General features: G+C 51.8%; 1 protein-coding gene across 2 annotated transcripts in view; it reads left to right on the forward strand.

The window, feature by feature from the left end:
* zfyve26 (zinc finger, FYVE domain containing 26) overlaps window positions 1-14,565 on the forward strand; it is a 39,388-nt gene that overhangs the window by 11,112 nt on the left and 13,711 nt on the right. For both annotated transcript variants that reach the window (XM_056589874.1, XM_056589875.1), the window contains exons 16-26: window positions 1,385-1,654; window positions 2,297-2,416; window positions 2,799-2,969; window positions 3,362-3,640; window positions 4,430-4,532; window positions 6,185-7,146; window positions 7,800-8,002; window positions 8,586-8,690; window positions 10,316-10,438; window positions 11,426-11,596; window positions 12,766-13,015. In XM_056589874.1, the coding sequence (XP_056445849.1) occupies window positions 1,385-1,654; window positions 2,297-2,416; window positions 2,799-2,969; window positions 3,362-3,640; window positions 4,430-4,532; window positions 6,185-7,146; window positions 7,800-8,002; window positions 8,586-8,690; window positions 10,316-10,438; window positions 11,426-11,596; window positions 12,766-13,015 (2,757 nt within the window). The remainder of the gene's footprint in view (window positions 1-1,384; window positions 1,655-2,296; window positions 2,417-2,798; window positions 2,970-3,361; window positions 3,641-4,429; window positions 4,533-6,184; window positions 7,147-7,799; window positions 8,003-8,585; window positions 8,691-10,315; window positions 10,439-11,425; window positions 11,597-12,765; window positions 13,016-14,565) is intronic.

The following is a 14,565-nucleotide window of genomic DNA, read 5'->3' on the forward strand; positions in this document are numbered from 1 at the left end:
ACCAGTTGCAGCATGTCTTGGACTACAAGGGCCGGAGGAAAGGATGCAAAGCCAATTAGTCAAATCAGGCCTACTCTTAATTTGTAAAACTAAATATAAAAGTCTAGGCCTACCATTGGGCCTATTTTTGCCCTCAATGACCAGCTATTTGTTGTAATCTGGCTATATTTATTTTCAGCTACAATTGTTTTAAGAAAAATGAAGACACAAGACCAAAAGTGATGCCATTTAAAATTCCTCACGCTCTGAATCATTCACTAACATCCTTTTCACAATATCAAACGGAACGGTCAGAGTAACAGAGTAAAGAACAACAAGAACATTATTTCAACTATTTACATGGGCTGTAAGACATTAACAGTGTTTAAGGCAAATGTGGATTTAAACGGATGTTGCAGAATGTTGGTCATGGTGTTAAGCCAATTAAGATTGAGGGACTTCATTTATAGATCAAGTCAATCCTCCTCGCGGGCTCCACAGCCCGGCCGCGGGTCAGAGAAACGTCAATGTAAAGCAAACAGAGCCACAACGAAGGCATACGACTGAGCTGGTTCGTTGGTTCTCGTCAATAGCTCCATGGTTCTTGTAGGATAGACTTGAGGGGATAACCCCTCCCTCCGGGCTGCACCACAGCCAGGACTCCTGCTTGATGGTTCATAGCGCAGCCAGGGCTTCAGCCTATTCGTGAATAGACGTAGGCGGGATCCATCCCATAGCTAGTCACACCCACTCAGAGGAGGACTTTCCTCCTCTCTGCCATTGAACCCCATGTTATTCACCGGCCGCCAACACTTTTGGAGAAACAAATGGGAGTCAGTGGAGGCTGAGGGAGGAACGTCCTCCCTGAAATAATTGTCAATAGGCGATAGGGGGCGCTAATGTCCCTTTACCCAGGGAAACGAACATTACATATACAAAGGCATTTAAGTAGTCATATTTAAGGGCATTAATTCATTACAGTAGTCTGGACAATCAATTATTTTTTATTCTCAACAATGTTAAGGAGGATCTTCCTCCCTCTCCTCACTGGAGAAGCCTCCACTGAAGTACAATATGTATTAGCATGTAACATACCCCAGTATTAGCATGTAATATACCACAGTATTAGCATGTAACATATCCCAGTATTAGCATGTAACATACCCCAGTATTAGCATGTAACATACCCCAGTATTAGCATGTAACATACCCCAGTATTAGCATGTAACATACCCCAGTATTGGCATGTAACATACCCCAGTATTAGCATGTGACATGCGCCTGTCTTAGCACGTAACATGCGCCTGTATCAACATGTTTATTAGCATTACTAAGCAGTAAGGGAGCTCAAAGCTATGACCTCCTTCAAAGCGGTAAAGCGTCGTCTGCGTGCCCCCCCGTGCAGGCATGGCCTTCTACTCCATCTCAGACATCGCTGAGCGGCTCCTCAGCACCCCGACCCAGCCCATCCCGTCCCTGGAAGAGGGCTACTGGCTGGGCCGCTGCCCCCCGGACCACCCCCACCAGCCGGCGGTGCAGGCCCTGCTGGAGGAGCTCAGCCCCCCGGCCATGGCGGCCTTCGACCTGGCCTGCTGCCACTGCACGCTGTGGAAGACCTCCAGGCAGCTGCTGGACACCGCCGAGAGGAGGCTGAACGCCAGCCTGGAGGCCCGCGGTGAGCTCGGGGAAACGACCATTAACCATGAACCATTGTAATCAGTAACCAAAGCAGTCGGTCAACTGAATAATACGTAACCGTAGCAAAAGGCCAACGGAACAGTCAGTAACCATAGAAAAAGGGCAACGGAACAGTAAGTAACCATAGAAAAAGGGCAACGGAACAGTCAGTAACCATAACAAAAGGGCAACGGAACAGTCAGTAACCATAGCAATAGGCCAACTCAACAGTCAGTAACCATAGCAATGGGCCAACGGAACAGTCAGTAACCATAGCAATAGGTCAAATGAATAGTCAGTAACCATAGCAATAGGCCAACGGAACAGTCAGTAACCATAGCCATAGGTCAAATGAACAGTCAGTAATCATAGCAATAGGCCAATGGAACAGTCTGTAACCATAGCAATAGGTCAAATGAATAGTCAGTAACCATAGCAATAGGCCAATGGAACAGTCAGTAACAATAGCAATAGGCCAACGAAACACTCGGAAACCATAGCAATCGGTAACCATGGCAGTCAACCAGTGGACCAGTCAGTAAACACGGCGATCAGTCAAATGACCTTGCAGTAACCATAGCGATCAGCCAGCCCGTGGTTCCTCCCCGTCTAACCCGGCTCCCTGTCTGCTCCGGTCCAGGGGTCCGGGCGGACCCTCAGCTGCCCCGCCCGGGGGGCATCGTCGGGTTCCCCGCGGTGCTGCAGCAGGTCAGCAAGATCCTCAACCACACCGCCAGCAACAAGGGCTCCCCCAAGACCGGTGAGACCCCCGCACCTCAACCAGGGAGACCCCCGCTCCCGGACCTGGGTCACACACACGGACACCCTTCTAGAGAGGCCGGGAATCTGGCATGAAAACATGGTTTTATCTGCCAGCAGTCAATTCAAAATAATATTTTTTTCACATTGGTCAGATATTTGTATCTGATATTTGTATCAAATCTATCATCTGTTCCCTTGACCCCCCCCTTTGATACACCATACTACTGTCTTTCAATCCAACCTCCCATTGGTCAGATATGATATCCCCGTCTCTCTCTTGGAGCTCATTGGTCTGATGTAGCATTCGTCTCCTTCTATCTGACCCCTCATTGGTCAAATGTGACGTATGTGACGTGTGACCCATGTGATTGGTGCTGCAGAGTCCTCGGGGGAGGAGCCGGTGGACTCCAGCCCGTTCGGCTGCTGTATCCAGGAGGTGCTGCTGTCCTGCCAGCCCACCCTGACCCAGGAGGGGCTGGTGTCCCGGCTGGGCCTCACCCAGCGCCTGGAGCAGACGGTGCTGACCCTGACCGCAGCCACGCACAACCCCGGTACGTCCTGCCCGGGGCGGGCACAGGGGGTCCACGGGCTATTGGCTGAGTCAGGAGGGAACCCGGGTCGCATGGGGTAACCCCCACCCCCTCACACCCCTCCTACACACTTATTGTATGTTTGTACGTCCTGGAACTTAATGTACGCACTTATTGTAAGTTGTACGTCCTGGCACTTAATGTACGCACTTATTGTATGTTTGTACATCCTGGCACATAAAAATGTTAGTTAGTATTGTGTAGAGACTTATCCAGGCTATCTTTGTTGTGAATGGGGAATGGGTTAACCTAGTGATTGTTAGCGCTCGGCCCTTGTCTGGTCGTTTGAATCTCGTCAAACCAATGTGACGGCCGTGCGCCGCGGTACCAGCGATGCGTTTCCTGTCCCCCAGACGGTCTGACAGGAAGTGCCCTGCTGGCGGCACTGATGGAGCAGGCGGGGCTGAAGCAAGCGGAGCTGGACGCCCACCCGGTGCGGTCGGGCATGAAGCACATTCTCCGGGCCCTGGACCAGCTCTGCCCCTCAGACCCAGACGGGACTGCGGCCTCGCCCGACGGGACCGCGGCCTCGCCCGACGGGACCGCGGCCTCGCCGCCCGACTACATGCGCACCTTCCTGGACTACGTCAACACCATGGCCGCCGTGCTGGTGCGCAGCCTGAGCCCCGAGGGTGAGGCTCTCCTCCACCTGCTCCTGTAGGCCGTGTGTGAGGCACTGCAGTGACACGTGTTCGCCTATAGGGGGCACCGTTTCCCTGGTTTAAATTGTACTTTCCTGTCGCTCTTTGATAGTTACTATTTATTCTCCTGGTGAAGTCCAGTGTTGGCTATGATATTTTATACCTGAGATAAATACTATTATCACTGCCATCACTAGTAATACTACCTCTACTAATAGTACTAGTTGAAGTACTACATATTGCTCCTCTAGTACTATATTTGAAATTGTTGGTGATACTCTCTACAGGTAGAGATAGGAATCGCCATTTCCTGTCATACTGATATTTAAGGATAACCGTTTCGGATTGGTTTAATGTTTTCCCAGGCCACCAATGGCTTGAAACACTAACATGCTATACCCCCAAAGATGGCGCTGTTGTCCCTGTGGGATCAGAAGCTGTAGTTCCCCTTTAAAGGCGACATATTGTACCATCAGGTGTGAGTGATTAACCGTTATCTGCCTCTTCTGACATCACAAGTGGGCGTGTCCACCTAGATGTGTGCTGGATAGATCAGTCTAACAGCCTACCCAGTGGACTGCAGCAAACGTTGCTCATCTATCCATCATACATTTAGATGGCCACGCCCAAGTGGGCGGCAGATTATCAAAACGGCTTGTAACGGCTCATCACACTCACACCTGGTGGTATAATATGCCTGCCTGTCCAGGGCTCCTCACTAGCACAGGGGTCAGCTATGCTCTCTACCCCCCGGGGTGACGCTCTTCCTTCTGTGTTCAGACCAGGCTGAGGTGAAGCTGGGGAACCCTCTGCTGGTACTCCTGCAGAACCCGTCCCAGCTGCTGTCCCACCTGCTGTTCGACAGACAGGTGTCCCCTGAGAGGTGAGACACTGCAGTACACGGCGTAGACCACTAGGGCGGAGCGTGTGACCAAAGACTTCCGAGAGAGGCCGAACACAAGCTCATTTGGAGTCGCTACAAATAAAGAAGTGCTGAGGAACATAACAAGGTTATTAAAAACGTTTTTAAAAAAAAAACTAGTTTTTAAAAGATGTTTAACAACCTAGCTAAAATAATAACAAGTCAGTGGTCGGGAGGGTTGAAGAAGAGTTGGGTCCACACATGTTTCTTAAAGGGAAATTATTCTGCAGACAACAATGACTTAGGTGGCTTGGTTGTTAGGGAGCTAGGTGGCTAGGTGGCTAGGTAGCTGGGTCGCTAGGTGGTGGTTGGTTCCACCACCAAGGTTCCTAGCATATGAAGCATCCGGACTGGGAATGATTTCCACCCAGTGGAGACCATGCAGGAAGACTACTGCGGAGATGGTCGGTCGAGGTCAGGGGACCACATTGAAATGTCCCGGACACCCAAAAGACGTCCTCTTAACAACACCTTGCTGGAAAAAGTTGTTGATGGTTAAACAGGATTTGCAGCGCAGAATTCCTGAACACAACAACATTATGTAAAGGTCGGAATAACAGGATGGTTGTGATGTCATGCTGAGGGTGTTGTTGAGGGGGACAGGCAACTGTATTTATCTAGCAGGCTTGACAACACAAATGGAGTGCCTTTCGTAGAATCACCTTGAGACGACGATTTATAGATAGAAAACCATGATCATTCAGTACCAGGCTTTAATCCCCTGAAGGCACTGAAGGTATTTCTGAGTACTTGAAGACTCACTTGTTCAGAGTTCACCTAGACTCTGCAGAGCCTATCCCCGTAACCCCCCCCCCCACACCCTCTTAAGCACTTATTGTATGTTGTACATCCTTGTACTTTAAAACAGTACTCAGCATTGTGTAGCCTCATATCCTAACTATCTTTGTTGTGTACGGCGAATGGGTTAACCTAGCGATCGTTGGTGCTTGGCACGTGATTCTATGAACATACTGTACCCACGCTGATGCATTGTTGTTTCTCAACGGACAAATGTACTGTTACAAATGTGCCCTAAATGTACTTGGATAAACGCACACAGCATGTCTGTTGAACTGGTACAGGACAGGCAGTGGTCCCAGACTAGATACATTAGGTACATTAAGTCGGGAAAATCAAATATGCAATACAAGGGATTTCTGCGTAAAAAAGCCCTATAGTATACTCTAATAACCGTAATTAATTAAGCAGGTATTTTTCCAAAGCCTCTTACAGTGAATTTAAGAAACGCATAATTGAATAGCAGGTAGGGGTGCGGTTATCTTGCTGAAGGATGTCTACTGGTAGACTCTGGGCTTTGGGGATCAAACCCTGTATCTTTTAAACTTGGAGTCAACTTTACAACAACTTTATATTTAACTTTATATTAAAATTCCGAAACCAAAAGCAAGAGATTTGATGATCTCTTGTAAATAGTTCCTCCTCCTCCTCCTCCTCCTCCTCCTCCTCCTCCTCCTGCTCCTCCTCCTGCTCCTCCTCCTTCTGCTGCTCCTCCTCCTTCTGCTCCTCCTCTTCCTCTTCCTCCTTCTCCTCCCTCTCCTCCTCCTCCCTCTCCTCCTCCACCTCCTCCTCCTCCTCCTCCTCCTCCTCTGCAGGGTGCGGTCTCTCCTGCAGCAGGCCAGCCTCCATCTCAGCGTGGAGGAGGTGATCCTCCAGCGGTGCTGTGAGCCCATGCCCATCTGGTCCACGCACCACTCCTCCGGTCCCCAGCCCCCGGGCCCGGACCCCCACCCCGACCCGGAGCGGCTCAAGCCAGGGGAGGACACCGGGGGGCTCTTCAACGTGGCCAGCATGACCTCCTTGCTCCACCAGCTCCTCCCCGATCACATGACCACCCTGGGGGACCCCTCGCCCCCGCCCAAACCCGGCTCCGTCGACTGCTCCGAGGCCTCCCTGGACACCAGCACCTCCAGCTCCCCCCTCAGCCCCTCCAGCTCCCCGCCCTCCTTCTCCTCCTCCTTCTCCGTGTCACTCTCCTCCTCCGCCAACGTCTCCTCCTCCTCCTCCTCCGCCAACAACCCCACCTCCTCCCCCGTCTCCTTCCTCCTCACCTCCTCCACCCTGGCCTTCCTGAAGAGCCGCTGCCCCCTGCTGGCGGCGTTGGCCTGTCTGAGCGCGGCGCCCCGCGCGGGGGAGGCCTCGCGGGCCCCGCCCTCCGGCTGGTCCGGCATCTTCCGCACGGGCCGCAAGGACCAGGCGCTGGACCCGGAGCAGGTGGCCCGCGAGGCGGACGCCCTGCTCCGCGAGTTCCCCGTCCTGCAGGCCTACCTCCGCGCCGTGGCCGGGCCCGTCCTGGGGCCGGACGCCGCCGCCGCCGCCGCCGCCGCCGAGGAGGGGGGGGGGCTCGGCGCCGCTCTGTGCGGGAAGCCCCTGGTCGGCCTGCTGCTAGGCGGGCCCCAGGGGGCCGGGGCCCAGGCGGTGGCCCTGGACGCCTTCCGGCAGGCCCTGGTGACGCGGGACCTGGGCCGGGCCCTGAGCCTGCTGGGGCTGTACGGGAGAGGGGGCCGCCAGGAGGGGGCGCTCAGGGACCGCCTGCTGGCCTGCGCCGCCCTGGAAGGTGAGCGGGGTAAACACGTCGGCACGCTGCCTCACAGCCCCCAGGATTACAGGGCCGTCACCCACCGGGAGGCACATGAAGATATATACATGTATATACTTTTTTTAAATTAACATAAGCTTAATAATTACATAATGGGCAAAAGATACATATACCATGAGCCTATAACTATAACGAGTGTATAGTGAGAATAAAGTATGCGAGTCATTTCGTGATGACCTGTATTCCATCAGCCATTTCGACATATGTTTATTTAGGGCTCCGGACCACAACAAATGCCTGCGTGTTGATTGCGTTTGACCATCGAATGTCTGTGTGTGCGTGTGTGCGTGTCTACGTGCGTCTGTGCATGTGCGTGTGTGTGTCTGCGTGTGCATGATTCTGTGAGTGTCAATGTGTGTCTGTGTGTGCGTGTATGCGTGTGTGTGTCTGTCACTGTGTGTGTGTCTGTGGGTGTGTCTGTGCGTGTGTGTCTCCATGTGCCTGTGCCTGTGTGTGTCTCTGCGTGTGTGTCTCTGCGTTTGCTTGTGTCTGTGTGTGTTTCTGCGTGTGCATGTGCGTCTGTGTCTGTATGTGTGTGTGCGTCTGTGTCTGTATGTGTGTGTGCGTCTGTGTCTGTATGTGTGTGTGCGTGTGCTCGGTCACGTATTCAGATGGAGAGGAAGACGGCATCAGACATCTGTTCAGGGTGAAGGACCCCGGGCTGAGGGCTCGGGTTGCCCTGCAGGCCCTGGAGAGGTGGCCGCTGGGTGCCTGTCTGGAGCTGCTGGAGTTCTGCCTCAACGACCCCGACACGGGGCCCCCCCTGAGGGCCGACCTGGAGGGCCGGAGGACGGAGCTGGACATCTACCGATGGGTACGTTTGGGTTTCAATCAATAATTCACTTTTCACCCAAAAACCTTTTTCATCAATATTTATATAGAATATTAATATTTAATATAAAAATGCTATACATTCACACATTTGTATGGATTTCAATAATGTCTAGTTTATTTTGTGTTTTGTCAATTTTATCCCAGTTGACAGGATCTTTGATTTGCCCCATTTGCTACGAAAGGAAATTAAACGGGCTCAAACTACGTACTCTGAATTGATATGATGATGATGAACTTTCATATTTTATTTATTCATTAACATTATCAGTGCTATGCACACGCAAACACATAGATCAAATTGAACCATGAGTAATATCGATTTGTATTATTTTTGAGGAATTATGCACACAAAATCTTCTGCATGCAATGTCTGTTCTAAAATACTCTTTGCAATCTCATGAAGGATTCTTTTGAAACCAGTTGGCATGAAACAGGAGATCACTTGTTAAGATAGGGGTTAGTGTCTTAGACCGCTGCCAAAACGAATCCTCCCATCAGCCTCACAATATTCAGCTCCCGGTTATTAATAAATCATATCTGACACAACATGCTCCTATTGGCAGATGTTGCACCTGAAGCCAGCGCTGCCATGGGCCACCTGGCAGGACCTCAGGAACCAGTCTAGGAAAGATTCTGAGAAACTGTTCACCATCATGCTGCAGCACAAGGTAGGAGTCCTACCACACGATGTCACCTTCAGTTCACCTGTAGGTTGACGATGTCACCTTCAGTTCACCTGTAGGGTCAGCTCTACCACACGATCTCACCTTCAGTTCACCTGTAGGTTGACGATGTCACCTTCAGTTCACCTGTAGGGTCAGCTCTACCACACGATGTCACCTTCAGTTCACCTGTAGGTTGACGATGTCACCTTCAGTTCACCTGTAGGGTCAGCTCTACCACACGATGTCACCTTCAGTTCACCTGTAGGTTGACGATGTCACCTTCAGTTCACCTGTAGGGTCAGCTCTACCACACGATGTCACCTTCAGTTCACCTGTAGGGTCAGCTCTACCACACGATCTCACCTTCAGTTCACCTGTAGGGTCAGCTCTACCACACGATGTCACCTTCAGTTCACCTGTAGGGTCAGCTCTACCACACGATGTCACCTTCAGTTCACCTGTAGGGTCAGCTCTACCACACGATGTCACCTTCAGTTCACCTGTAGGGTCAGCTCTACCAAACGATCTCACCTTCAGTTAACCTGTAGAGTCATGCCACCTTCACAACGCTCAGTTTCCGTGAGTTTCGGAGGTTCGGACCTTAAAACGGAGGAAAGTGATTTGAACACTCTGTTGGGTCAGAGTTTTCGCTCTCTTCGTGTGGAAGTAAGCAACTCGAGTCCTCTGAGATCACATCACAGCAATGGTTGCCCATTTCATTGATAGGCTAAAGTGAACTTGCAGCAAGCTCTAAGAGGCAAACTTAACACCCGTTCTAACATTTGTATTAAGATACATTATAGCTTACAATTATAAACATCACCTGATAAATTCTGGCTCATGTTCAACCATCGCAAGCAGTTCTACTAACTGATTCATCAGATTCAGCAAAGAAGCGCAAAGAGGTCCCTGCAGGCATTCATACTTGTTGTTGTTATGAAGTAGAGTCTCACCAACGATCAGTTTTTCCGGTTTTATGTCCTAGCCTAGAAAGTACAAACTAATGAGAAGCGTTTCCTGAACACTCTTATTTCCTAGAAGGGAAGGTTTACTTAAGGACACGTGAGAGCTTCCGAACCTCTGAGCTGTTTTGACGGCGGCGCCATCTCTACCAGACACATGATGTCACCTCAGTTCACCTGTAGGGTGTGGGTCCACCACATGTTCTAACCTGTCAGGAGGCCTTCCGGCCCAGGGTACCTCTTTACATGTGACCTGATGTAAGGCTGCACCATTATGGAAAAAATCATAATCACAAGTATTTTGGTCAATATTGAAATCACGATTATTCAAACGATAATTTTTGAGTTTGAAAACATGATGCATTTATTCAGCATGTCCCTCCAAAAAAAAAACACTTTGTGAGTGAGAACTTAGAAATGCTCTAAGTTCTAAGAAACACAAAATGGTCAAAAAGAAAACGTTCAAATCTAAAATAATGTACAGATATGTATACAGCTGTTCTGCATTTTCCATAAAACATTCATTAAAAAAAAAAAGAAAATTAGAATATAATAGTTTTGTGATCGTTTGACGCTGAAACGCGGTCAGCATGCCATGAAGCGCCCAGCCCTAACCTGCTGTTGCCCGGTGGAGTCAACGTGTGTGTGGGTGTGATTGGGGTGCAGGAGTTCGAGCTGTGCGGGGCGTGGCTCCAGCTGTTCCCCGTGTCGGACCCCCTGCGGCTCCAGCTGCAGACCGAACACCTGCTGCACCTGCTGGACAGCGGGCTGACTGAGGAGGCCCACCTGGTGGGGAGACGCTCACACACACACATGCACGCACGCATGCACACGGACACACGCGCGCACAAACACAGACGCACGCACGCACGCTCACTCATACACACTCACGCTCACACAGACACACACCAGCATGCACTCAAACGCACACACATATACTCAAACACACAGATACACACACATGCTCACACACACGCATGCATGCACTCACACACAGATGCACTCACACACACACAGGCACGCACACATGCACGCTTTTGTCTGGTACAGGCTTGTTGCCCATTAACAGACGCATTTGTTTGTGTGTGTGTTAGCACGTGTCCCTTTCCTCCCTCCCTTCCATTCTGTCCAATCAACGCAGAGAATGGCAACAACTTCCAAATAAGGTCATGAGGAAGTGTTTCGTAACCCGTCCCGATTGTTTTGACTGGTGAGGCCAGGCTCTGGGATACGGGCCGGTGGGGCAGTCCCAGCCTGGCTTCCTGTTGATGCCCACACAGTGATTGGTCATGGGGTGATGGCCCGGTGGATAACAGCTCACATGCCTCGCTCCAGTGGGGCTGGAGGGTTGGTCTGTCTGTCTGGGTCTGTGGAGTTTGGCTTTGAATTGTTCTCAACGAATGGCGCTGTGTTATGAAGTAGTTTAGTCTATAACCACATTCATTGTGTGTTTGTGTGTCTGTATCTGTGTGTGTCTGTGTCTCTCTGTGTGTCTTTCTGTGTGTGTGTGTGTGAGTGTGTGTCTCCCTGTGTGTCTCTTGTTTGTGTGTGTGTGTGTGTTTGTGTCTGTGTGTGTGTGTCTCTGTGTGTGTGTGTGTGTGTCTCTGTGTGTGTGTGTGTGTGTGTCTCTGTGTGTGTGTGTGTGTGTGTCTGTGTCTCTGTGTGTGTGTCTGTGTCTCTGTGTGTGTGTCTCTGTCTCTGTGTGTGTCTCTGTGTGTGTGTGTGTGTGTGTGTGTCTCTGTGTGTGTGTGTGTGTGTGTGTGTGTGTGTGTGCAGCTGCTGGAGGGCGTGCAGGACGTGGGCCTGGAGGTGTGTGAGCGCGCCCTGGACCGCCGGCCGGGGTTCGCAGCGTGTCACTTCCTGGCCGACCACCTGACCCTCCACTTCCAGAGTCAGGTGACCCCCTCCAGGCGGCGGCACATCCAGGCCCTGCACCTGGGCTCCAAGGTGAACCTCGCTCTCGCTCTCGCTCTCGCTCTCTCTCTCTCTCTTTCTTTCTTTCTTTACCCCCCCCCCCCCCCCGTGTCATCTGTCGTGTGGCCTATTTAATCACCACAGTGAAACATGGCATGACAGGAGCGTCATCGCCCTGTGTTGTCACGGCAACGTCCCATAATAAATAAACCATGCAGACACTCATATACACACGCACAAAGAGAGACGCATTCACAGAGAAAGACACAAAGAGACACACGCTTACAAAGAGACAAACACTTACAAAGAGAGAGACACACACACACACACACACACACACACACACACACACACACACACACACACACACACACACACACACACACACACACACACACACACACACACACACACACACACACACACACACACACACACACACACACACACACACACACACACACACACACACACACACACACAGTTCCCTGAGCTCCGCCCCCCCTCTCGTGTTCTGCACATTCCTCCCTCTGGGGGGCGCTGTCCGTCGGCGGTCAGGTAATGTCGGGTGGAACCAGTGGATGGAGCAAGGATATCACGTGGCTGTCTCTGTAGCCCCTCCACCCACTGTGGATCAACGCGTCGGCTGTCAATGAATCAACCTGTGTGTGTGTGTGTGTGTGTGTGTGTGCCCTCGTGTGGGTGTCTATGTTTATGAATGTGTCTGTGTTTATGAATGTGAGTGCCCTCGTGTGTGTGTGTGTGTTTATGAATGTGTGTGCCCTCGTGTGTGTGTGTCTGTGTTTATGAATGTGTTTGTGTGCACCCGTGTGTGTGTGTCTGTGTTTATGAATGTGTTTGTGTGCACCCCTGTGTGTGTGTGTGTGTGTGTGTGTGTATCAACCCTCCTGTGTGTGTGTGTGTATCCACCCTCCTGTGTGTGTGTGTGTGTGTGTGTGTGTGTGTGTGTGTGTGTGTGTGTGTGTGTGTGTGTGTATCCACCCTCCTGTGTGTGTGTGTGTGTGTGTGTGTGTGTGTGTGTGTGTGTGTGTGTGTGTGTGTGTGTGTATCCACCCTCCTGTGTGTGTGTGTGTGTGTGTGTGTGTGTGTGTGTGTATCCACCCTCCTGTGTGTGTGTATGCACCCTCCTGTGTGTGTGTGTGTGTGTGTGTGTGTGTGTGTGTGTGTGTGTGTGTGTGCAGGTTCTGCTGGCGCTGCCGGCCGAGGCCAGACAGGACTACTTCCCGCTGCTGTCGGAGCCGCTGCTGATCCTGGAGCAGCTGCTGATGAACCTGAAGGTGGAGTGGGCGGGCGTGGCGGTGGCCACGCTGAGGGCCCTCCTCCCGGGGCCCGACGCCGGGGTCCGCCTGCAGGACGTGGACGCGCTGCTGGCCGGCTACGCCCGCAAGGCCCTGGACTTCCCCTACGCTCCCCGCGAGAGGGCCCGCTCCGGTCAGGGCCCCAGCACGCACGCACAGTCAGCGCACACACATACAGTCAGCGCACACACATACAGTCAGCGCTCACACATACAGTCAGCGCACGCACGCACAGTCAGCGCACACACATACAGTCAGCGCTCACACATACAGTCAGCGCACACACATACAGTCAGCGCACACACATACAGTCAGCGCACACACATACAGTCAGCGCACACACATACAGTCAGCGCACACACATACAGTCAGCGCACACACATACAGTCAGCGCACACGCATAGTCAGCGCACACACATACAGTCAGCGCACACACATACAGTCAGCGCACACACATACAGTCAGCGCACACACATACAGTCAGCGCACACACATACAGTCAGCGCTCACACATACAGTCAGCGCACACGCATAGTCAGCGCACACACATACAGTCAGCGCACACACATACAGTCAGCGCACACACATACAGTCAGCGCACACACATACAGTCAGCGCACACACATAAAGTCAGCGCACACACATACAGTCAGCGCACACGCATAGTCAGCGCACACACATACAGTCAGCGCACACACATACAGTCAGCGCACACACATACAGTCAGCGCACACACATACAGTCAGCGCACACACATACAGTCAGCGCACACACATACAGTCAGCGCACACACATACAGTCAGCGCACACACATACAGTCAGCGCACACACATACAGTCAGCGCACACACATAAAGTCAGCGCACACACATACAGTCAGTGCACACGCATAGTCAGCGCACACACATACAGTCAGCGCACACACATACAGTCAGCGCACACACATACAGTCAGCGCACACACATACAGTCAGCGCACACACATAAAGTCAGCGCACACACATACAGTCAGCGCACACGCATAGTCAGCGCACACACATACAGTCAGCGCACACACATACAGTCAGCGCACACACATACAGTCAGCGCACACACATACAGTCAGCGCACACACATACAGTCAGCGCACGCACGCACAGTCAGCGCACACACATACAGTCAGCGCACACACATAAAGTCAGCGCACACACATACAGTCAGCGCACACACATACAGTCAGCGCACACACATACAGTCAGCGCACACACATACAGTCAGCGCACACACATACAGTCAGCGCACACACATACAGTCAGCGCACACACATACAGTCAGCGCACACACATACAGTCAGCGCACACACAGTCAGTCAGCGCACACGCAGTCAGTCAGCGCACACACATACAGTCAGCGCACACACATACAGTCAGCGCACACACATACAGTCAGCGCACACACATACAGTCAGCGCACACACATACAGTCAGCGCACACACATACAGTCAGCGCACACACATACAGTCAGCGCACACACATACAGTCAGCGCACACACATACAGTCAGCGCACACACATACAGTCAGCGCACACACAACCGCACGCACAATCGCATTCACACACAATCACATTCACACACAACCGCACGCACAACCGCACGCACAACCGCACGCAGTCAGCGCACACAGTCAGCGCACGCGCCAAGGTCAA

This window comes from Gadus chalcogrammus, chromosome 5 (genome assembly GCF_026213295.1).
Source record: "Gadus chalcogrammus isolate NIFS_2021 chromosome 5, NIFS_Gcha_1.0, whole genome shotgun sequence".
NCBI classification, from domain to species: Eukaryota; Metazoa; Chordata; class Actinopteri; order Gadiformes; family Gadidae; genus Gadus; species Gadus chalcogrammus.